At 53.3% G+C, this 22507-nt stretch overlaps 12 protein-coding genes across 12 annotated transcripts; 5 read left to right on the forward strand and 7 right to left on the reverse strand.

Annotated features, from left to right (window-relative positions):
- Window positions 1-702: 702 nt before the first annotated feature.
- PHACADRAFT_163699 (uncharacterized protein) lies at window positions 703-1967 on the reverse strand (the record flags this gene model as incomplete). The annotated part of the gene is made up of 5 exons (XM_007398020.1): window positions 703-841; window positions 893-1041; window positions 1097-1413; window positions 1465-1600; window positions 1665-1967. 5 exons carry the CDS (start codon window positions 1965-1967, stop codon window positions 703-705), a joined length of 1044 nt encoding a protein of 347 aa, XP_007398082.1.
- Window positions 1968-2224: 257 nt separating this feature from the next.
- PHACADRAFT_259743 (uncharacterized protein) lies at window positions 2225-2943 on the forward strand. Its single transcript, XM_007398021.1, has 4 exons — window positions 2225-2348; window positions 2417-2613; window positions 2671-2831; window positions 2882-2943. Exons 1-4 carry the CDS (start codon window positions 2264-2266, stop codon window positions 2889-2891), a joined length of 453 nt encoding a protein of 150 aa, XP_007398083.1. The 5' UTR covers window positions 2225-2263; the 3' UTR covers window positions 2892-2943.
- Window positions 2944-3345: 402 nt separating this feature from the next.
- Window positions 3346-4104, forward strand: PHACADRAFT_211091 (uncharacterized protein; the record flags this gene model as incomplete). Its single annotated transcript, XM_007398022.1, has 5 exons — window positions 3346-3468; window positions 3527-3594; window positions 3649-3771; window positions 3831-4034; window positions 4093-4104. The coding sequence occupies exons 1-5, from the start codon at window positions 3390-3392 to the stop codon at window positions 4102-4104; spliced, it is 486 nt and encodes a 161-aa protein (XP_007398084.1). The 5' UTR covers window positions 3346-3389.
- A 261-nt stretch (window positions 4105-4365) lies between these two features.
- On the reverse strand, window positions 4366-5211 carry PHACADRAFT_259745 (uncharacterized protein). The gene is made up of 4 exons (XM_007398023.1): window positions 5180-5211; window positions 4941-5122; window positions 4760-4885; window positions 4366-4704 (listed from the first exon to the last, which is right to left on the reverse strand). The coding sequence occupies exons 2-4, from the start codon at window positions 5021-5023 to the stop codon at window positions 4539-4541; spliced, it is 375 nt and encodes a 124-aa protein (XP_007398085.1). The 5' UTR covers window positions 5024-5122; window positions 5180-5211; the 3' UTR covers window positions 4366-4538.
- Window positions 5212-5633: 422 nt separating this feature from the next.
- PHACADRAFT_259746 (uncharacterized protein) lies at window positions 5634-7996 on the reverse strand. Its single transcript, XM_007398024.1, has 11 exons — window positions 7813-7996; window positions 7751-7759; window positions 7664-7695; window positions 7332-7610; window positions 6926-7277; window positions 6660-6869; window positions 6188-6601; window positions 6114-6125; window positions 5994-6062; window positions 5875-5931; window positions 5634-5795 (listed from the first exon to the last, which is right to left on the reverse strand). The coding sequence occupies exons 1-7, from the start codon at window positions 7945-7947 to the stop codon at window positions 6440-6442; spliced, it is 1179 nt and encodes a 392-aa protein (XP_007398086.1). The 5' UTR covers window positions 7948-7996; the 3' UTR covers window positions 5634-5795; window positions 5875-5931; window positions 5994-6062; window positions 6114-6125; window positions 6188-6439.
- A 177-nt stretch (window positions 7997-8173) lies between these two features.
- On the reverse strand, window positions 8174-10659 carry PHACADRAFT_259748 (uncharacterized protein). Its single transcript, XM_007398025.1, has 4 exons — window positions 10519-10659; window positions 10111-10448; window positions 9982-10058; window positions 8174-9925 (listed from the first exon to the last, which is right to left on the reverse strand). Exons 1-4 carry the CDS (start codon window positions 10622-10624, stop codon window positions 8440-8442), a joined length of 2007 nt encoding a protein of 668 aa, XP_007398087.1. The 5' UTR covers window positions 10625-10659; the 3' UTR covers window positions 8174-8439.
- Window positions 10660-10913: 254 nt separating this feature from the next.
- PHACADRAFT_259750 (uncharacterized protein) lies at window positions 10914-12866 on the reverse strand. The gene is made up of 5 exons (XM_007398026.1): window positions 12746-12866; window positions 12587-12689; window positions 12072-12535; window positions 11760-12017; window positions 10914-11704 (listed from the first exon to the last, which is right to left on the reverse strand). The coding sequence occupies exons 1-4, from the start codon at window positions 12848-12850 to the stop codon at window positions 11919-11921; spliced, it is 771 nt and encodes a 256-aa protein (XP_007398088.1). The 5' UTR covers window positions 12851-12866; the 3' UTR covers window positions 10914-11704; window positions 11760-11918.
- A 437-nt stretch (window positions 12867-13303) lies between these two features.
- On the reverse strand, window positions 13304-14089 carry PHACADRAFT_186077 (uncharacterized protein; the record flags this gene model as incomplete). The annotated part of the gene is made up of 2 exons (XM_007398027.1): window positions 13304-13704; window positions 13994-14089. The coding sequence occupies 2 exons, from the start codon at window positions 14087-14089 to the stop codon at window positions 13345-13347; spliced, it is 456 nt and encodes a 151-aa protein (XP_007398089.1). The 3' UTR covers window positions 13304-13344.
- A 1587-nt stretch (window positions 14090-15676) lies between these two features.
- PHACADRAFT_175813 (uncharacterized protein) lies at window positions 15677-17191 on the reverse strand. Its single transcript, XM_007398028.1, has 4 exons — window positions 16862-17191; window positions 16700-16802; window positions 16172-16635; window positions 15677-16121 (listed from the first exon to the last, which is right to left on the reverse strand). The coding sequence occupies exons 1-4, from the start codon at window positions 16964-16966 to the stop codon at window positions 16023-16025; spliced, it is 771 nt and encodes a 256-aa protein (XP_007398090.1). The 5' UTR covers window positions 16967-17191; the 3' UTR covers window positions 15677-16022.
- Window positions 17192-18270: 1079 nt separating this feature from the next.
- On the forward strand, window positions 18271-19069 carry PHACADRAFT_259755 (uncharacterized protein). Its single transcript, XM_007398029.1, has one exon. It carries the CDS (start codon window positions 18517-18519, stop codon window positions 18982-18984), a length of 468 nt encoding a protein of 155 aa, XP_007398091.1. The 5' UTR covers window positions 18271-18516; the 3' UTR covers window positions 18985-19069.
- Window positions 19070-19102: 33 nt separating this feature from the next.
- On the forward strand, window positions 19103-19830 carry PHACADRAFT_259756 (uncharacterized protein). Its single transcript, XM_007398030.1, has one exon. It carries the CDS (start codon window positions 19329-19331, stop codon window positions 19611-19613), a length of 285 nt encoding a protein of 94 aa, XP_007398092.1. The 5' UTR covers window positions 19103-19328; the 3' UTR covers window positions 19614-19830.
- A 1619-nt stretch (window positions 19831-21449) lies between these two features.
- On the forward strand, window positions 21450-22396 carry PHACADRAFT_197834 (uncharacterized protein; the record flags this gene model as incomplete). The annotated part of the gene is made up of 4 exons (XM_007398031.1): window positions 21450-21548; window positions 21605-21716; window positions 21779-22242; window positions 22298-22396. 4 exons carry the CDS (start codon window positions 21450-21452, stop codon window positions 22394-22396), a joined length of 774 nt encoding a protein of 257 aa, XP_007398093.1.
- Between the last annotated feature and the right edge of the window lie 111 nt (window positions 22397-22507).

A 22507-nucleotide genomic window follows, 5' to 3' on the forward strand; every position in this document is an offset into this window, starting at 1 on the left:
GCGAGGGGATGAGCCGTGGTGTAGTCGAGGTTGAGTTGATCAAGTGTGAAGAGCGCCGGCTGAGGGAAGCGGAACGTCAGGTCAGGCGTGGATAGTTGTACTGCCCGCAGCTCTAATGTGCTCAGAGCAGGAAGGGCTGTGATAATGTCAGAGAGGGTGTCTATGGCCAGTCGAGAGACGAATATGGGTTCCATGCAATTCCCACTGTGACGCTGTGGCCAGGACCCATCCAGGATCAAGCTGCGCGTGAACGTGGAGGCACGAGAACAGCTCTTCACGAAGCCAGAGAAATCGCGGAATGTAGCATGCTTGGTGTGGTTGTAGGGGGTAGCTACGACAGCATGGAACTTCAGCGATCGGAAAAGATATCGTGATGCAAACTGGAACCAGCTGTGACGAGAGACGCGGGTACAGGCGGAGAGCGAGGGCAAATCGTCTTCTAGGAAGTGAAAGACGGCATCCAGCACCTCTGCTGGCACTGCACGCATGACGGCGGTTGGTATGAAAGGAAGACGCGTCGGCCGCCCGCGCTCTTGAACTCCCGCTGTGTGTGCTTGTGTACGCCGCTGATGCTTATTGCGGCCCTAAATGGAAAATCTCGCAACTCTTGTACAGCCGCAACTGTAAAGAATGACCATGAGCAAATGAATCGATAGAATAGATATGGTAGTAGGCTGTGTATTTCGTGATCCTTATCTTTACTCATGTATGTATAAAACCCCAGCCCTTCCATAAATCATGGGCTTCGGGATTATTCAGCCTTACACCCCAGGTAATAGCGTAATGCTGCAACACGAGTTCTAATTCTTCAATCTCATCAAGCATTTCTAAACGCGAGATTCTGCGCTGGCATGTCAAAGGTTAGAACAACAGAGTCAATAAAGTGGCTGACCTTTCCAGCTCGGACTTGCTTATACAAACCCTTCGAAGATCGCGCAGAGTGAAGGCATACGAGGTCGTAAAACCGTGTCTTGTGAAGCGTTCTGGTAACGACGCTAGGTCTGGATAAGGCTCGACGCCCGGTAGCAAGACATTTCTAGCCTGAATAATCTATGAGCAAACCGACTTCATATAAAGGCCCACCGAACGACTGCACCTTCAGATTGTTAAGCATAACCTTGCCAAAGGAGTCATGCAAGCCGAACATCTCGTACACAAGGCCACCAAGCACTCCGCTCGAGGACGTCGAGAAGTAGTCGACGAACCATTGTATGAGGCTTTCAGAGGCTTCGGGAGACATATATACAAGGACGCATTCGAAGATCAACAGGGTGGGGAGGTCAGAGGACAGCAATGGGTCGCTTCCTGGAAGTGACTTCGTCATGATCGGTGCCAGCGATTCATTTGGGCTCAGCCGCAAATCAGCAGCTAGTAGGTGGTACCGTGGTGAGTGCAGCGAGGTTCCACCACTTTCTGGGCGCCATGTCAGAGAAGGCAAGATAACGATAGATGGAATATACGTACCCAGCTTGACATCCTCAGCTTTCCCTAGCAGTGCGCTGAGGTCCTTGCTCTTCCGGATTGCCATTGCTTTCTTGGTGGTGTTCTCGGCAAAATCGACTTCAATGTATTTCGCGAGCGTTCCCGCACGCGGGCCGGCCTGTCTAAGGAATGTGGGCAAAAAGTCCGCCAGCCAACGGCTGCATGGGTCAAGGCCTACGCACGGCGATTCTCCAAAACCTTGTGTCGCTGCCTGCACCCAGGCTCACGATCTGACATTGTCGACCCTCCTTGGCGGAGAGCTCGAGCCATCCGTTCACAAGCTGATCTATCCCTTCGGAGCGCACGTACGTCCCGACGTTGATCAGCGGAGGCCGAGGGGGCTGCAGGTGTGCACCGCGGGGAAGGAGGTAGCGCACGAATGGGTCTGAGATGTAGCTCTTCTGGACGGCAGATAATCTGGCTAGCGCAGCATCGGAATCCGTCTGTCGTATCCCCTCGTCACCGTCGGGATGCACAGTGTGCATGCGACCAGAGGTAAGCGGAACATGAGACGGTAGGTGAGGCGGCTGCATGTCGCAGATGCGGAGAAAGATGCGCAAGCGCCTGTGTGCTGCCGGAGTGCGCTTTGGGCAGGTTCATCTCTTCTGCTTGCCCTCACTTCGTCCGGGTTGATACCCAACAAAATTTTGCTGCCTGCCTACTGTCGGGATTTGCAGCAGAAGACGTGACCAAGATGTCCAACCTGCCACTTGTCCCGCCAGTGTTCGCCAAGGGCAAAGAGCCTTTACCACCGGGGTGGACGGAGGAGGACCGCACAAACATGTTGGAGGCGAAGAAGTACCAGGATTGGATGCAAGCCGGTATGGAGTCATGTGTTGCGAAGACAGCGATAGCAGGAGGCGGAGGTGAGTGCTCTTTAACGGACCAAAGTTCGCAGTTGTGGGACGTCTTTTTAGAAGTCATTTGACAATAGGTTTTGCCATCGGTGCTTTCTTCTCGCTCATGTCGTCCTCATTTGCGTACGAGGACCCATTGGCGCGCGCACAGCTGACGACAACACAGAAGGCTTCGGAAATTTTCAAGGAGATGGGCCGTAATATGTGGAAGAGCGGTAGAGGATTCGCGAAAGTCGGTGCCTTGTTTGCTGGTATCGAATGTGTGATAGAATCGGTAAGTAGCCCGGTTTCTATCGCTATGTCTGTCTATGAAACGCCTTGTCGCGTCTAGTACCGTGCGAGGAACGATATGGTCAATCCAGTTGCAGCAGGTTTTGTTGCAGGTGGTGTGCTTGCGCGGAACGCTGGACCAAAAGCTGCCTTCGGAGGCGGTGTGGCTTTCGCGGCCTTCTCAGCAGTGATAGACCTCTTCCTACGGAGAGAAACGGCAGAGTACGCAAACAACTCATTTAAAACTTGCATTAAGCTTACACCGACCCTAGCGATGATTGAGTCTGTGTTTGCTGGATATATGTAGACTAATGTATACCAGGTTAATCTTTTCGCATCGCATAATATCATCGTTATCCACCGCTCTGGCTTATTAGCTCTGCAAGTACTCGCCGACATCCGTCGCGATTGCGAGACGACCATCCATTACAGCTTCTAGACCCAGCGCCCACGTCCCTGCCGCGCTGTGCACCGCGCGTTGTATTTTGTATCCTTGACATCGCACGTCTGGGTAATTTCGACTGCAGTGTCCTGCCAATAGCCTCGTTGTTCATGCACAGTTCGACACGTGCCCTGCCTTGTATGTCATCCGAACACTGTGCGTTGTGGCGCTGCATTGCCAAAAATTCGGGCTGCTTTGGCTTTCGCGGTCCGGGATGGCTATGATGGGAAGGTTTCCTCCGCGCTTGCACAAGTTCACTTTCCGCACTGGTGGATCAGTGACCGCGTTCCTCACTCACCTTTCATCTTACTCGACCCAACTCCCTACTAGGACAAAGAATGCACCGTCGTCGTCCAAATGCTCTTTGGCCGCAACCAATTCCAGACCTACAGAGAGTGTCACTCAGAGAGGAAGCTCGTAAGTCAATTCGCTCCATAAGTACGCACTCACTTATTGTTCGGCTGTTTTCCCTCAGGCAACCTCGCGTTTAACGCTCTGTGCTGCCTCACAATAGTGGTTTGGCTCCTCATCTATCTTTTTCAAGTGAGCGTGCCCGGAGCTTCAACCAGATGTCGCTCTAGCTCACCGCCATCTCAGTACCTTATCGCTCCATGGCATGACGTCTCCAAGAGACAAATCGCGCTGTACCTATTGCTCATCTGCAACTCTCTGAGCTCGAACTGGAACTTAGCCATGCTCACGTTCAAACTCTTCACGGACGTAAGCGGCCATGCTCTCATGCAACTTTTCGCTCGTGCTAATCGATGGCCCGTCCGAAGGCCGGTTATGTGCCACACCAAGCGTGCCCTATCTTCCCTGACGGCTCGAAGCCCCTCCACGACCTCGCGATTACTCTGCTTGCGGGCACGTACTTCGTCAAGAGGCGCGCGGCGGACTGGCCCTCCGCTGTAACCTCCGCGTACAGGCGTCTCCGTAGTCAGATGCCCGACACGACGGAGCTGAGCGAGGGACGTCGTATCCCGGTATGCTCTCTTCCCACCAGAGCATATGATCTTGAACGCTGAAACATTATCGTTGTAGCGGGCCAACTGAGCGGCTCCCTTTTAATGTTATCTTGAGTCGCTAGAACCTCCCACAACTTAAGACAGGATAGCCCCCTCGCTATTGAACATGCTATGATCTTGCTTTGTCCATTCTCTCTCATTTTACATCCCTCTCGTCCATTCATCTGAAATCGCCATCACGTACCTTGCAATAGAGGCACTTCTACTCGTATTTAAACTCAATGACATCTGAAATCACACCATGTAGGCGACACCCATCTGCAAACTTCAAACGAATATAGGGAACATTAGCTGAGATGGCATATTCGTATTGCTCAGTCATCTCCTAACTTGCACATATATGAGTGGTGCTACAGTTGTCCGTTGGCGAATCTGGTCGGAGGGGGTGGACACTAATCCAGGTCCTTCCAGCTGACGGCGGGCCCGAAAACCTCATCTATCCTTCGACGCAGCGCTCGTCCTTCAGTGCATGAGACCAGCCAGGTACGCCCGCGCTGCTACCTTTGACACCCGGAAGAACGGGCTGTTCACTAACGGGTTGTTGTAGCACTCGGCAGGCGCTGGGGTCCCTGAATTCATGGCTTCGGTGCAGGCCAAGTCAATGTAACGCTTCCACATGACGCTGTCCCTAGTAATGTAGAGGATGAGCAACCCGCCAGCGATGCAGCATGCGAAGAACGTACATGAGATCACGACGACTTGAAGCTGACGAGGGAACGTTCATAGCAATGGGTTCGTTGACCTGGGTAGGTGGACGAATGGTAATCCCAATACGCGGGCGAGCCAGGGGCGTAATACTGTTGATGGTGCTGGCAATTACATGAATAATATGCTCTGGGACAAGATAGAAGGTGTTGTACTCACGACATCGGCAAAGACATGGCAGGGAGCACGGCGGCAGCGAGAGCAAGCACGACAGCGAAGAGCGTGACGATTGGGAACTGCATGTTGACGTGATACACACAAACAAGTTCGAAGGATACAACGAGAGTGGGGGGTCGTAACAACAGCAAAAGCAAGTCGTGAAGATAAAACAACAAGTCGGGCTGTGAGGAGCATATTAGATCCTAGCTGGCAAGCTGCGGAGGATGAAGGGGACTTACTATCCGGTACCTCGACAAGAAGAACGAAAGCGAATAGACCAGCTGAAGAATCACTTCCCTCAGCTGGCCCTCTTATATATGTCATGCGGTGCTGCGCGTTGGTCGTGACGCGCGATCCACGATCCCCGTGCTGTAGTGTTGCATCCGACGCTGAAACGCATCGTTCTATCACAAATTCTGTGCGCTGCCGTTTCCCCACAGCGACAGCACCGGAATCCAGTCCGACCGGAACTGCGCCTCGTCCTCTGCATTTGAGTTTGAGGTTTTGTTGACGAGCAACATCACCGTCCGGCGCCGAGTCGAGTCGGCAACGGACACGGAGGAGAGCGTCGCGCTGAACCGCCTTCCTTCCCGAGCGTGATGGTGGTGAATTTCGCCGCGTATGGAAAGTCTTGAAGAACGCTTTGCTCCAGCACCCATCCTCCGATTGCCCATCCTGCCTGCGGTTTCTAGGGCTGTCTTTCGTCGTTCTCTCTTCTTAGTGAGAAGCATGTCTGCACAGAGCCAACCGGCGACTGCGGCAGCCGCAAGTGAGCAGGGGAGCGGGAGCGCTCCCATCACTCCGACGGGTGCACCTTTGACGATGCAGATCGTGGTCCGGAAAGATCTCCAGACGGTATGTGAGGCTTGAATGCTACAGAGAGGAATGGTTTTAGTGCACTTGGTATGTCACTAACCCTTGCTACACACACTAGGCAGAAGGATGGGGAGTGGGCCCTCTGATGGCCCAAGTAGCCCACGCGACGGCAGCAGTACGTAGATTTCGAGCCTATCGAAGGGAGTACTCGATGTCTCAGGCTCATTGGACTCGTAGGTGCTCCATGAAACGAAGGATATACCGGAGACCATTGCATATCTGGATGATCTCAAGAACATGCGAAAAGTAAGCTCGACCACTCAACAGTATTCAGGTACTGACATGATTCCTCTGCAGGCCGTATTGCAGGTATCATATCTATTATCACACGATGGAAAGGGATACCCTAACAAAATGTCATTTGTGCCTAGACAACGGACGAGGCGAGCCTAAGACGTCTCAGCGAGATCTTATCCAACGCTTCTCCTCCAGTCGCGCACCACATGTGGATTGAGCAGCCAGAGAACGTGCCCACATGCGTCGCGCTTGCGCCCAACCGCCGCGAAAGCAGGATCAAGAAGGCACTCGACAAGTCTGGCTGCAGACTGTGGACTCCATGAATCCGCCCGCAATGATCATACGCAATTCAAATATACACGCAGGTTGTACGAGTAATGCAGCCTCTACAACTTCGCTTTCGAGCCAATCTTTTCTCCGCCTTCCTCCAGAGTCAGCCTTGCCAGCTTGCCGACGATCGGAAACATCGCTGGGTAGAGTGACGCCCTCTCCGAGCTGGCTTGCCGTCGAGCGTAGCGCGCGGCGATGCCCTGCACGATGATAGCTAGCTATTGTAGTGATGAACGTTTCAGAGTATGCATAAGGCAGTGAGGAAGGTAGGCGTACCCGGAATAACATCCAGCTCCGTGCAAAAACCATCTCAGGGATCGGATATGGTTGCTTCGTCAACCTACAGTACTCCCGCTCGAGTTCTTCCAAGTTAGCTGGAGCATCGGAGCTGTTCTTGAATCCAGTAAGGACAGAGACGCCCTCGGTGCCCTTAGCTATGCTAGGATCGACATGCCACGGCTGTGTCAAGTTCGCAAGATCCGCGAGCTGTTGGTATCTCACCGTTAGCCCAGGACAAGTTCATATCTTGCCGTTGTGCTTACCGGACTCCCTAGTGTACACAGTTCCCAGTCCAGGATGCCAATTACCCTGTTCTCCGTCGGGTGAAAGACCATATTGTCGAGTTTGTAGTCCCCGTGTACGATCCTTAGTCCAGTCTTGCTCTCATCCGGGAGATGCGTCCTATACCACGCGACCATCTCCTCAAAGTCGGGTATCATCCCCGTTTTTCTGTTCGTCTCAATGTCTACCGCCTCGGCTTGCGCGAGCGACACGCGTGCGAGGGACTTGATCTGTCGCGGGAAGTACGGCGTGTTGGGCCCGAAGGACGAAAGGCCGAGCGTCGCCGGGTCGAGACTCGACAGTGCTGTGAGCGAGCGTATCGCGGAGAGCCAACTGCACACCATACGATGAGCATGCACACGCACACGAGACGTTTTCGCCACGCACCATTCCCGCCGCGTCTCCGGCTTCACCCCCGGCATGCGCGGGTCGGTAAAAATCCGCCCGTCAAGATACTCCATAATGTAGAACGGCGTGCCAACGACAGCTGAATCTTCACATAGCACTACGGGCTCAGGGACGGGCACGCGCTGCGCGGGCGTCGTGGCTGGATTCTGGTTGTGCTTGTGCAGGGCGCGGAGGATCGTGTACTCGCGCTCGACCTGGTGCGCCGTATTCGAGATGAGCTTGCCCGCGGGTTTCTTGCGCAGGACCCACTTCGTATTACTGTCAGGCATGCGTTTATAAGTGCTGCAAGATTAGAGTGGTCGGCGACGTACCTGGCGTCCGTAAGGAAGTACGTCGGGTTTGACTGCACAGGATGTCGTTCGTGTCACCGAAGTCAAAAGTCGCAAGAGTGAACGTACCTGGCCGAACTGCAGTGCCTGTCAGCTCGTGCATTGCTCCCGTACAAACATCGAACACGCACCTTGAACTGCTTCACTGTCACTGGTACCCGGATAGCAGGGACATCTCTCTCGATATACGCATTCAAGCTAGCGATGTCGATGCTCGCGCGCACCTCGCCGATCTCTCCTCCGATTTTCTTGGATACTGCAGACATAACATATAGTGTGCGGGGTAAGTTGGGGGCGAGTCAAGGCTGCTTGTCGAGAGCGTTCAAGACATGGCCGGTGGCCAAGCCGGGATGTTGGCGGAACCGGACATGGACGCTCTCCACGGGCGGCGGCGTGTGCGAACGAGTCGAAAATTCACATGGTACGCACACAGGAAAATCAACACACGAACGATCCATTCATGTTTTTGTACATTGTGACATGAGGATATAGCGACAAACAGCAAAGCAAAGCGGAACACCAGAGAGGAGAGAAATGCTGAGTGGGGTTGTGAATAACTAATAATGTGTGCATGAAGAGTATAGTAGTAGGTGGTCGTACAGTACGTCGTCAGAGCAATAGGTGCGTCGAAAAGTAATTTTTGAGGATCTATGCGTGTAGGGGGATATCCACGGAGTGTATGCAAGCGCGAGAGCACAAGGTTCACCAGAGATACGAGCAGCGGAGCGAGAGCTGGGGAGAGGCGAAGATCTGGGGAATTAATCCTTCTTCTCCTTCTCCTCCTTGTTCTCAGTCTCGGAGTTGTTCGCGTTGTTGCTCTCCGCAGCGCGCTTCTCGTACACCTTCTGGAAGAGGCCAAGGGACGCCTGCTGGGTTTCGGCAATCTTCTCGCGGATAAGGTCAGCGTTCACGGACTCGTCGCCAGCCTGGCCCTTGACGGCAAGCTCGCGGAGCTCGCCGACGAGCTTGGTGACCTTCTCCTTCTCGGTCGCGTCGAGCTGATCCTTGAACTCGCCCATCGCCTTCTCGGTATCCGCACAGACGGAATCTGCTTTGTTAGACTCCTCGATAACCGCCTTGCGCTCCTTGTCCGACTCGGCGTACTTCTCAGACTCCTCGACCATGCGCTCGATGTCCTTGTCGGATAAACCAGACGATGAGGTGATAGTCATAGACTGGTCCTTGTTGGTCGCCTTGTCCTTCGCGGTGACATGGACGATACCGTCAGCATCAATATCGAAGGTAATGTCGATCTGAGGTACACCCTTGGGCGCCGGGGGAATGCCGACAAGGTTGAAGTTGCCGAGCAGCTTGTTGTCTCGGACGAGCTCGCGCTCACCCTGATAGATCTTGACCTCGATAGCAGTCTGACCGTCCGCAGCGGTCGAGAAGGTTTGAGTCTTTTTGGTGGGGATGGTAGTGTTACGGGTGATAAGCTTAGTCATGATACCGCCGAGGGTCTCAATGCCGAGCGAAAGCGGAGTGACATCGAGGAGAAGGATGTCGGTGACGTGACCAGCGAGGACACCACCCTGAATAGATGCACCAATAGCGACAGCCTCGTCAGGGTTGACACCCTTGCTCGGCTCACGACCGAAGATCGACTTGACCGTCTCGGCGACACGAGGCATACGGGTCATACCGCCGACGAGAATGACCTCGTTGATCTCGCTGGCCTTGACGCCAGCGTCTGTGAGCGCTTTCTTGCACGGGTCGATGGTGCGTTGAATGAGGCTCGAGACGAGACCCTCGAACTGCGAGCGGAGGATCTTGAGGTTGATGTGTTTCGGCCCAGAAGCGTCCGCGGCGATGAAGGGAAGGTTAATCTCAGTCTGTTGGGTCGATGACAGCTCGATCTTGGCCTTCTCAGCAGCCTCGCGGACACGCTGGATGGCCATCGGCTCCTTGCTGAGATCTATGCCAGACTCCTTCCGGAACTCCTTCAAGATGTGCTCGATGAGCGCGATATCGAAGTCCTCGCCACCAAGGTGAGTATCACCATTGGTAGACTTAACCTCGAAAACGCCTTTCTGCATCTCGAGAATGGAGATATCAAAGGTACCACCACCAAGGTCGTAAACGGCGATGACGGAGTTGTCCGCACGATCCAGACCGTACGCAAGAGCGGCAGCAGTGGGCTCGTTAATGACACGGAGGACGTCGAGTCCGGCAATCTGACCGGCGTCCTTGGTGGCTTGACGCTGGGCGTCATTGAAGTATGCTGGGACGGTGACGACAGCATGACTGCGGGGCACAAATCAGTCAGAGAGAATCGTAAAAATCGGCCGAAGACCACTTACTTGATTTTCTTGTTGAGGTACTGCTCAGCAGTCTCCTTCATCTTGACCAGAACCATCGACGATAACTCCTCAGGAGACTAACGTGGCAAGTTAGGAAAGCATTAGCGACACGCTTCAAGCAGTACTCACGAAGGTCTGCTTCTTGCCACCGTTATCAACCTCAACGGCTGGCCGCCCATCTGATTTCGGGACGACCTTGAACGGCCAGTGTTTCGCGTCATCCTGAACCTCCTTATCCGAGAACTTGCGACCAATCAAACGCTTGAAGCCGAAGACGGTGTTCGAAGAATTCACGACGGCCTGACGCTTAGCGGGAAGACCGACAAGACGCTCGCCGTGCTTGGTGAAAGCGACAACCGAGGGTGTCGTGCGCGCACCCTCAGCGTTCTCTATCACACGCGATGTTTGACCCTCCATAATGGAGACACATGAGTTGGTTGTACCCAGGTCGATACCAACAACCGGGCCTAGACACGCAGCAAAAGCGTACACGTCAGCTCTGAAGTACTTCCAAAACCGTCCCGAGTTACCACGTACCATTGACCTTGGTGTTCATGTTCCTCGCAATCATCGAGCGAGGAAGACCGGCATAGTTGCCGCTACGGGAAGCAGCAATGCGAACAGAACGCGCAACACCGAACATGATGCCTGGGAGAATTTTGGTGTGAAGGGGAGATAGTGGTGGACGGAGGAAGGAAAGGCTGGAAGGCCGGCACGTTAATGTTCGCGTTTTCAAGCCCGCAAAAAGATTTAGGCGCCATTACGTAATACTCGGCTCATACCGGCTCTGAGACCGTGGGAAATAGCGCCGAACGCCGTCGAACGTTCACGAAAACGGTCTTGACGTCGCGCGCGACGTCGGCGACAGCGTCGGTGAGCGCGCTCGGAATCCGCCATAGTTTGCAACAACCTGTCTACAGTCCCTGCTCATGAGCACCCTTCGCGTCCCTCAACGCCCCTTGCTTTCGCTCACACAGCGGCGACTGTGTGCCCTGCCGTGCCGCACGGTCGTCCTCCTCAACAATGAGCCCAAGTGGTCCCGCCCAATGCTACGCCAGCTGCGGACTTCGGCCGTGAGGCGCAATGATCAGCAAGCGGAAGCTGCCTCCGTGCCGTCGCGCGCGAAGCCCGAGGAGCCTCCTGCAGAGCAGATCTATTATGGCCCGCTGGCACAGACGTTCCGTCGCCTCAAAATCTTCTCCGTTTCTTCACTCGCGCTGTCGACCGTGATGACACCATTCCTCTTTCTGATTGAGACAACATCCGCGGTGCCGCTAGTCGCGCGAATCGCACTGGCCGGGACTGTTCTCGCCACGAGTGGCGTGTCTACCACACTTGTCGTGTGGTGCGGTCGGCCATACGTAACCCAGCTGCACTGGTTCCGTCCAGACGATGTATCGGCTACGCCCAGCAAGGTTGTCGGCAAAGAACCTACTGGCGTAGAGCTTGTTACCACTACTCTGACTCTGCGCAAGCAAATCACCCGTGTCTACGACACGGCCTTCTTGGTGCCCACCAGTCGACCATTCGCTAAGTGGGAACTTGCGGAAGCATTTCAACTGCCTTCCACCGAGGCTACAGTGGAGAAGGCAAAGGGTAACCTTCCTCGGGAAGAGACCGTCGCGGAGACGCTCGATCAGTCACGTCAAGTCATTGGTCGGTGGATCGTACAGTGGGACGAGAATGGCTCGGGTACGTGCCGACAAATGGGTAAAATTCAGAGGTGTGTGTGTACCACCATCAGATGTTTGCGACTACTCAGCATTTCCCCCAAGCAGATACTTCAACGTCCATGAAGAGCTCCTTCCGAGACCATTACGATAGCCTATATCGTCAACCAAATTCCACTACTCAGTTGGTCCTGTATATATTGTGCGGGGTCGGCGTACACCATAAGTACACTGATACGCTTTGCTCCTTCCTATACGCAATTAATTTCAAGGGATCGCACGGCCTGCTCGGGTAGCTTTGGCGGCTTCGCTTTGAGCTTCGTCGCGGAGATATCGACCATATATCTCAGCATAGTGCTCTTTATCCTGGTCTCAAATTCAACTTTTGTCACTCCGATAGTGGGCAGCAAGAATACTTACACTACTGGTCTTGCTGACGCTGTCCCTCTTCTCCAGCCTCGCCGCGTACTCGATCCACTTACTTCCGACGTCGTCGCGCTTGAACCCTCTGTTCTCAGCGACGATGTAATCCCTGACGATCCACGGCACAATGGCGACATCGACGAGGCTAAATTCCTCGCCGAGGAAATACGGCCCCTTGATCTTCTCCGCGAACTGCGTTAGGGCCTTGTTCCATTCTGCGAGGGCCTCCTGCCGCTTCTCGGACGTCTGCGCCTGAATGAGGCGGAAAAAGGCAGGGACAATAGATTTGGAGATGTAGTCGAGCCAGATGCGTGCATAATTCCGCTCGAATGGATCAGACGGGAGGAGATTGGGCTTATACGTAGGGTACGCATCCTCGAGGAACTCACAGAGGACGAGCGACTCGTATAAAGCTTTACCCTTATACTCGACAGCGGGGACAAGGCCTTTGGGGTTAATATCTGTCGCAAGTCCTTCAGCATCAAGTCTACCGAGACTCGGTGGCTCCTCACCGAGGAAGTGCCTTTCCTTCTTATACGGGTTCACCTCTTTGTACTGGTATGGAATCCCGCGCTCTTCAAGGGCAATCCAAGCCCTCTGCACGAACGGGCAGAACTAACGCGTTTCCGTTGAGCCGCGCCGTTCGCTGGCGATGCTTGCATATAGCTCACCCAACCAGAGTAGAACACGAGGTCCTGCGGCTCCTGACGCTTCTCAACCGTCTTGGCTGCCGTGCCGGTCGCATGAGGAAAGATCCTTTCGTCGGGAATAGACATGGCGAATATCGTTTGGGTTCAAGCAACGTGGGTCGGCTTGGGAAAGGCATCGTCGGATTCCTGCGCCCTATATAATGTTCTGGAGATGTTGAGATGAGTAAGCTGGTGGTCCTAGAGCCGATATGACGTTCTCTGTCAGCGCTTCGATCGAGCCAAACCACTAAGCGCGCGGAACTTAGTGGTTTGTTGAATGCTCGGGCCGCACGCCAGGTCGACTCTTACAGCTGTTAGTGTCTGTGGCCATTCAGATCTCATGCGATCAAGTCATTGAAGAGTAGTACAAAGGTTATACGGAGTTCCTTTCAGGCTCATCTAGTTGTAGGTACCGTGCACATCGCCCGACGCTTAAGGAATCGGACGCCCTGAGCTTCGTCCCGCAGATACTTATCGTAAATGTCGGTGAAGTACTGCCTCTCCTACACCTGAGTCAGCACTAACACGCAACCAGAGATCGCAGAGACACGTACGCTGGAGGTCTTACGAATGCTGTCGCGCTATTCGACAGTGTCCGCGTACGTCTTCCACGCTCCGCTGACGACTGCCCTATCATACCCTCTGTTCTCCTTAAGAACCCAGTCGTGTACAATCCACGATGCGATCGCAACGTCGACAAGACTAAACTCTTCCCCGAGGAAGTACGGGCCCTTCACCTTCTCAGCGTATGTCCGAAACGCGCTAACGAGATCCTCGCGCGCCGCCGTCTGTTTATCGGCGGTCTGCGCCTGCATGAGGCGCATGAAATTCGGTACGACATTCCTGCTGATAAAGTCGATCCAGATCCGAGCGTACGTGCGCTCGACAGGATCCGCCGGGAGCAGATTAGGCTTGTAGTCCGGATATGCGTCCTCAAGGAACTCGCAGAGGGGCAGGACTCATACAGGACTTTACCCTTATACTTGATGGCAGGACGAGACCCTTCGGGTTTATCTCTGCACCGAAAGGTTTTCAGCAGATCGCCCATCTTACTAGTGCGAGGAACTCGCCGAGGTAACGCTTTCCCTTCTTGTATGGATTTACCTCGACATATTGATAAGGGATGCCTCTCCTCCAGAGCGACCCATGTCCTTTAGACAAACGGACAGAACTATCAAGTAACCCTCGTCCTCAGCAACCGCGCATGTGTGTAATATGCACAATACGTACCCAGCCAGAATAGAGGACGAGGTCCTGTGAGTTCTGGTGCTTTTCGACAGTCTTGGCAGCCTCGCCTGTGGCGTGCGGAAAGGCGGTCGCAGACATCTCAAACGTCAAGCAAAGATATGGAAGCAGCTAGGAGTACACGAATGCTGGGCCCGCACACTGGTCATGACCGCTTTTTATATCTTGTTCGAGACTGCGCGAACGCGAAAGGGTAGGTTGCACAGGCTGTAAACGATGGGGATTGGGGATAGCTGTTTGCCGTCGTCTCCGTTGCTGATCATAGACAATTTGGATCATGAGTCGATCCAAATCACGTTTGCCATAGCACGAAGTCCGATGTGCTTCTCAGTTCCCTTCCAGATTTTGTTATCGGGGTTTCGGATTGATATTTGCCCCGAGACTTCGAATCCGTTGCTACTGTGTCTAATGCAATGCAATTGGCTCTTGTCCTAGATCAAGCTCAAGCTCGACTATGAAATGAATGTAGCGTTACGCTCGTCCTTTTCCGATTATCGTCGGAAAAAATCTGGACGCTCATAATAAAGAGCACTCAACTGCCCTCCCAAGGCAAGCTGAATCTCTCAGTGTTAATTGCTGACTGTAAACGATTTGGATGATGAATTAATGCAAAACGAACCACTTTAAAACGGTCGTCAGGCCTCGTGGTACAGAGCTATCTGACGGGTCGACCGAAGCTCTTAGTCTGCGTTGCTGACACTGAACGGTTTGGGTAACGAGCTGGTCCAAGCTCCTAAGAACTCTCCAGGGTTGCTTGATCGCAAGAATGATTATGTATGGCGGCATAATGCAGCCCATTAAAGTATTGAGACCGTGCAATTAACTGGGACCCGCCAATTTTGAACCCCAAGTACAAAAAACTATGATGTGCCCGACTCTACCAGTAGGCCTGAATGATCGGCAAATGCGTGATAGCTCAAAGGCTTATCACGCTATAAACCCGCCCAGTCGCGGAGGTCCAGTTATTTGGAGCATTAATTAGAGCAAGAACTGAAGCTGTTTACTCAAGTCTAAGGCACAGTACAAAGGGAAATTAGAGAGAGATACGAAGAGCATGAACCGAGCGAAGCAGAGAGGTGATTATGTACGCGTACGGAAACAGGGTGTGATCTTAGAAACGGAAGCAGCGGAGCTACACCCTCTCGCGTTTCAAATTATAAACCAGGGCTAAGGAAAAAGAAAATGGAAAAGAGAAAATATCCAGTGTCCTCGGGGTTCCATTGAACAAGGAGTAAGAGGAACAAATAAACTGCAAGAAAATTTGAGAAAAACCGCATCTGTACCTAAACTAAAGATACATCCTTTAGCTTCTGTTTTATTTAAACGCAGCGAATGCAATGATGCCATGGAAAGCTGGCGAGGTAACGATCCTCGAAGTAGTGCGAGTTGTGAGGATGATAGGCGTTTGATGAGCGCCCGCACGAACGCAGGTGCACGGGGGCCCAAAGGCGGCGACGAGCTTAAGGGCTGCTGTGGAAGTGAGACAGGTCGGCACCACACTGGTCTCACACTGTGTAACTCCCAGCGGATAGTAATAATGCCGCAAGTAGGGTCCGTCCGGGCGCGAGGGCGCGTCCTGGCGCTGGGCCACTGCGGGGTCCGATTCGTAACTTAAGCACGAGTGATATTTGAGACGGCGAAATGTCAACTGTCGTTGCACATGGTGAGCCTTGTACGCCACGTACACCCCGGTATCTTATACAGAACGTACTTCCACGCTGAAGGTACTGCATATAACCAGGTGACAGCTAATTTTGCCCGCAGGGGCTTACGCAGCTACAGTGACGCCTAGGATGTCCAGGACGCCTACATCTTCAACCCCCGCCCAGAGACTTTTTTCCTGGTGTAAAGATCTCTCAGGAATTCCCGGAAACCTTAGTGTTTCCATCGGGCTTGAACGCTCAGACAACAAGCTCAGTCACCCATGCTCGAATAGTAGAAGTACAAAAATTACACAGAGCTTCTTCCAGATCTTCCGAGACGTCAATATTACTCATCTCACATTGCACGGTGCTCAAGGAATTGGACGTCCCTCGCGGATTGCCTTTGCGGCTTCGCTCTGAGCTTCATCCCGCAGATACCGACCATAAATGTCAGTGAAGTGCTGCTTCTCCTATACCTAAGTCAGCACTAGCACATACCGAAAGATCGTGGAACACGTACGCTTTCTGTCCTGCGAATGCTGTCGCGCTGTGCTACGGTGTCCGCGTACGTCTTCCATGCCTCACCGACGGCTGCCCTATCGTACCCTCTGTTCTCCTGAATGATCCACTCACGCACGATCCACGGCGCGATTGCAACGTCCACCAAACTGAATTCTTCCCCAAGGAAGTACGGACCTTTGACCTTCTCAGCGTACGTCCGAAGCGCTTTGGTGAAGTCCTCGCGGGCTGCCGCCTGCTTGTCAGCAGTCTGCGCCTGCACGAGGCGCATGAAGTTCGGTACGATATTCTTAGTGATAAAGTCGATCCAGATCCGAGCGTATGTGCGCTCGACAGGATCTGCTGGCAGCAGGTTGGGCTTGTGGTTCGGGTAGGCGTCCTCAAGGAACTCGCAGAGGAGCAGGGACTCGTACAAAGCCTGGCCCTTGTATTCGATGGCAGGGACGAGGCCCTTGGGGTTGATCTCTGCGTCGAAAGGTTATCAGTATGTTACCGAGTACCATGGCTCGGAGTAGTCTGGGAAACTTGCCAAGGAAGTGCTTTTCCTTTTTATATGGGTTCACCTCGGCGTACTGATAGGGAATGCCCCTTTCCTCAAGGGCGACCCATGTCCTTTGAACGTACGGGCAGAACTACGAAACATCCCTTGGCTTCAGCAAACCCACACGTGTATGACATGCACAATACGCACCCAGCCAGAGTAGAAGACAAGATCCTGTGGGTCCTGGTGCTTTTCGACGGTCTTAGCAGCCTCGCCTGTGGCATGCGGGAAAATCTTCACGTCGGGAACAGACATCTCAAAGGTCGGGCAAAGACGTATGAGGAGCCAGGAGTGCACGGATTGCTGAGTACCGTGAGTATTTTCATACTGCTTTCACCGCTATTTATGCTCTGCTCGAGACTGTGCGAACACAGATGAGTAAGCTACCAAAGCCGTAAGCAGTGAGAATAAGTTGCGGCCAAGCAGCTGGGAATGACGTTTCTGTGGTGGTGTGCTTCATCAAGAAGGTGCAGAATTAGGAAAGTATGGTAATTCGCACAAGCGAGTCAAATTAATATAAGGCCCCGAAATCCGAGAGCAAGGTCGGGTAAGAAACTTTGTTATCAAGGGTCTCAAATGATTTGTAACGAGCCTTCAGATGCATTATGATAGCCTCTGATGCAATACAATCCGTTCTAGTCCCGGATCAAGGCCAGCTATAGAATTAGCGTAGTGTAACTCTCATCCCCTTTGATGCCGCCTCAATACGAGAGGATGTAATCCCCAGATGACAAACCGGTCGCACACTCCTGTGATTACGGCTCTCTGTAACAAGAACGTGAGCTACTAAGGTAGCCGCAGGTGGTTGAAACCTTCTTAGCACTACCCGGTACGTGCGCAGGTAGCTTCTGCCTCTAGTCAGTGTCATGCCAAGTCGGACTCGGAATGTGCCTCGCCAAAAGCCTTGGTGGTTCCGCTGGGGTTGTGCGAAGAGTCAAATGATCAGCACCATAGAAACTATGATCCAGAGGCCCTGCGTACGCACGCACATCACCCGGACCCTTTGTGAGCCATTCAGGCCACTGTATCATGCAGTAACGCTGGCGGACGGTTTCCGCAGACCCACAGAACAGGATTGGACATCATTGAGGACTGGGCGAGGATTGAAAGTACCAGCTGAAGCCAACATGCGCCATATTGCTTTCCGAGTCACATAGGATACGACCGACGCGGGGCGAGCACCAGGGAAAGCGCCGAGGCCAGTTGCCAGGACCCCTAGTACCCGGTACCACCATGCTTTCGTATGCGCCCCGGCCCCCTTGGTACTTCCACTTGAGACTACTACTTCATGGTTCAAATCTCTGGCCTTCTCTGTATCACGTTTTCTTCGAATACTATGGCTGTGTCAATTCAGAGCTGTGACTCGGAGATGCACGTGTCAATATTGTGGCTGTGTAAGTGCTGCGTGGCAGCTGTGGAAGTAATGTCGCTTCCGAGTCGACAGCTCATCGTCAACCTTCATGGCACGGCGAGCGGTTCGACGGTTTGAGTACGTGGCGTATGGTGCGTAGCGTGAGATACTACTGAATTGAACGATCTATTGACCGTTCTGCTCACACTGCATTCACCCGTTATTGGGAACAGCTTCCTCCTGAGCTTCACCACCACGTTTGGCAATTTGTAACGGGCTATGACGATAAAGTCGTAGTCTCAAGGCTCTCTCTAATTTCGCAAGCCTGGTCCCGACAGCTACGACCTCATCTTTTCGGCAACCTTACGCTATATAGCGAGGAGGATTGTCGTATCCTCTTCGGTATAATACGTTCCCCGCTATCAGGCTGGCTTGCGGACCACCGTACGTCGCTATGTTGTACTTCGAAAACACTTGGTTCCCTAGTCATCCACTTTGGATGACGCTTACTCGACTCTTACCGGCGTGTCGTACCATCTATCAGCGGATGCACGGCTATTACAACATCCCACTTGGACATTTGTCACATAGCGCAGCTCTGAAGAGCTCGTTGCGGGGCATCAACTCTTTTGTCCTGTTCCGTTGTAGTTTTCTATCATCCCGAACTTTGTTCCGCGTTCTGGGGGATATCACTCACCTAGAGGCTGTCGATCTCGAGGAAGTTATATGGTCAGGCAATCCCCTCATGACGTTTGATACCGCAAACAACATCTGCAGTGGCACCTTCAACAGCATCCGCTTAATAGAGCTGCAGAATTGCACAAACAATCTGGCAGTGCCCGCTTGGTTTCTGGCCGCTGCGAGTACACATCATTCGTTCATCCGACGTCTTGCAGGACCGGCAGTCACTGTAGAAACATGAACCATCACCAAGCTTATCCAGACGTTTTTAGGCGATCCCAGAGTCCTCTTTTCACGATTCAAGGTTGTGGAAGCAACTTCGGGTGAGTTTGATTCACCGGCCTCTCGAACTATCATACTCATAAGATACCCCGAAGACACCTACATATTCACCGGTCATCTATCGGACTACACCGTAGCCGGGCAATTGCCAGGCGTTCATGTTGCGATCCAAGTCACCAGGTCTATGCCTTCCCACGACAGCAACGAGTCTTGGTCTGTTCCCGAATTGTTCTCGCAGCCTCGTACGACCAAACTTTTCGTTCCTCTCCAGCCTTCGATTACTTCCGGTCTCGTAATTAGTCCATGATCCTCTCCCTTCTGCACGCACTTCCACAAATACAACAATTCCAGGTTCTTTGTGGACATGATTACTCGGAAGAGGAAATACGTGCTTTCCATGATCAGGTCATGGTTGCCATGAACAATCATCCGGCAATAACTATTCAATATGACCCCGATATGCCATATGGGAGGTTCTTAGAGCCAACGCTGTTTCTTACTGGGGGTGACTTGGAGGCTAAAAGGATGGAAGCGGCAGGACTGATAACGGTACGGACTGGAAAGTGCGATTCTCTTGCACTACGCTGAACGAAGTCTTTATGCAGAGCCTGAAAGAACCAACGACATATGAGGAGACAACCTCACCCGAGGTATATAATCTGACTTACACAGAACCGCTTCGTCGGCATGGGCACACTATCGAAGTGTGCAATCATTTTTTGCGTCAGATGAGAACCAGCACTCGTCAAATATTATTGTAACCTGGTTTCACTGTTCCAGAATATGTATGCGGGCTGTATAAATGCATACTATATACATGCCCGTTTCCGACAGGAGTGAAGAGATGCAGACCCTGTACCGCAATGTTTGGTGCGACATCGCGCCTTGTGCCGGTGGTCAGTGCCTCCACAAGCATAAAAGAATAGGCGGCGGGCGGCGGCTCGCGCGCGCAACGTCAGCACGAGGCGGCTGCAGGCATTCCGACCAGCGCGTGCCGCAGATGCAAGGACGGGAGGGGACAAGGGTGCATTATGTCTAGGCGAGAGCGCTCTTCTGTCGTTGCCGACCTTGACCTAAGATTGTGCGAATCGTCATAGGACGGCTGGAGTACAACCGTCCGACCACCGGTGACCATACCTAACGGGGGTCACCATGATAAATCTTGTGTTTCGGTTAGGTAGGGCGGGGGTGAGGGGACCCATTAGAGGTAGGTCTAACGTCTGGCAGGGTAGAGTCCATCGACTGGCTCGGTGCTCGTGCGAGGCCAGGGCCGTCTGGCGCGGTTCTGCGAATTCCTCTGCGCCCCCAGGCTTTAGGTCGACCAGGTGAACCGGCACGGACCCTGTTTTGGCTGTAGCACAGGCCCTCATGTAGCAGTAGTTCTACGGGCCTTTATAAACAAACGAAAAAAAAAGACCTTGACCTAAGACGTCTTTCGTCATTTATGTCGAAGGTTCGCGAGCCTGCGCCGCATCGTCACACCGGCAGAAGTACATAAATATTACACATTCAATATTTCAGCCGGTCGCTTGTATATAATCATACCTCAGCATGGACACACAGCGGAGAGGTGTTCACGTTAGATGTTTTTCAAGCGGTGTCTATGATGTGACGACAGCTGCCACCGGATTTTTAGTCGTGGCAGGGCTCAATTATCATGAAGCTAAAGGACGCATGCCTTACCGACTGACGGGCGGCCCGCCGAGCCCCGAGTATGAACACGCCAGGACCCAGCACATAATACATCACCGCATTTGCGATGTATGCCAGCCTGTCATAAGCCTGAGAAGAGGACAATAACGAGCGCAGGAAGAGCTTACTTGCGCATCGAAGAAGCGCACTTGGCCTTTGCTCAGTCACTGGTCATCTGTCTTCTTATTGGACGCTGTATCCCCTGCACCTCTCTTCCACCGGCGTTGGCGCCGCCTTATCGACCCGTACGTGGGTGCCACAGCCACAGCGTGATATTAAAGCACAACCCAAGCAGCAAGAATCAAATTGCTAGACCTGTGGCTGGGGCAGGCACGGAATTTTCGCAATAGAGGCAGCTGCCAGCAAGAAACCTGCGCGGTGCGATGTGCTCTCTTCATGATGCATCGAATGACTGGGGACTGCTATATTACTCTTTGCTTGCAGTAGCGGATTCCGGCAGCTTCGCTGCTCGATTAGAATCCTCGGGGCCAACGTCTTCCGCACCGGACTGAGGTAGCCTAACCTCACCCTGCCACCGCGCCATTCCCGATCGAGAGCTCGGCGAACAATTGATGTTCTTATCCCGAGTCCCGCACGACTGAAGCTTACTCGATGGCGTTTGTACGTCTACAGCGTAGCATGCATATAATGAACGCGTTCCAAAGGCGAATGCTTTCAGTAAGCTCAACCCCCTCTGCCACCCACTCCAAACATCCAACCTCTCTGACCAAAATGTACGACCCTACGCTCACCATCCACGCCACCGGCGCCGCGACCAAGACGGTGGAAGAGCACAAGGAGCCACAGGATGTTACGTTACACGCCGCTTGGGTGTGTGCTTTCGTCGCGGAGAACAGTGCTATGTTCTGACTACACATTGCCCTCAGTACTGTCCGTTCACCCACAGGGGCTGGATCACCCTCGAAGAGAAAGGAGTACCATACGAATACCGTGAGATAAACATCTACCACCGGGACGAGAACTACGAACGTTTCCTCAGTAAGCGCCTTCTGTGCCCTCTCAGCCAGCCGTAGTGTCGTATATTTATTGATCTCATGCAGAGATTAACCCGAAGGGTATGGTCCCTGCGCTCGAGCGCAACGGCAAGGCGCTCGGCGAGTCGCTCATCCTCTGCGAATACCTCGAGGACGCGTACCCAACGGAGGAGACCAGACTACTCCCCGCGGACGCCTTCGAGCGCGCCTTCGCACGCCTCTGGCTCGACTACATTTCCAAGCAGATCGTCCCGGCCTACTTCCGCCTCATCCAGGCGCAGGGGGAGCAGAACCAGACCACCGCGCGCGAGGAGTACTACAAGATCCTCCGCACGTTCGCCGACATGGTTAAGGGGCCGTACTTCCTCGGCGAGCAGTTCAGCCTCGTCGACGTGGCGATCGCGCCCTTCGTCGTGCGTGACGCGGTGCTCAAGGAGAAGAGGGGGTACGAGCGCGTGGACGTTAGTGCCAAATGGAAGGAGTACGCCGATAAAGTGGCAGCGAGGCCAAGCGTCGTCAAGACCTCAAGCGTGCGTACCGCTGTCTGATTTGTTGGCCCAATGAGTATGCTGACCTCTGCTTCAGGAGATAAAAGACTACACACACTTCTACGGCCCATACCTGCGAGACGAGGCTGACAGCGAGATTGCAAAGTCAGTTCGTGCCGGCGGTGGGATTCCCTAAATAGCGGAATACAGTAGGAGCATGTCAGATAGCCTTATGTACCTGTACAATGTAATGTGTACTTCATCGCCCAGCATCCTGTGAAAAGAAATCAATGCGGAGAATAGAGAA

The sequence above is a fragment of the Phanerochaete carnosa genome (genome assembly GCF_000300595.1).
Source record: "Phanerochaete carnosa HHB-10118-sp unplaced genomic scaffold PHACAscaffold_7, whole genome shotgun sequence".
Taxonomy (NCBI): Eukaryota; Fungi; Basidiomycota; class Agaricomycetes; order Polyporales; family Phanerochaetaceae; genus Phanerochaete; species Phanerochaete carnosa.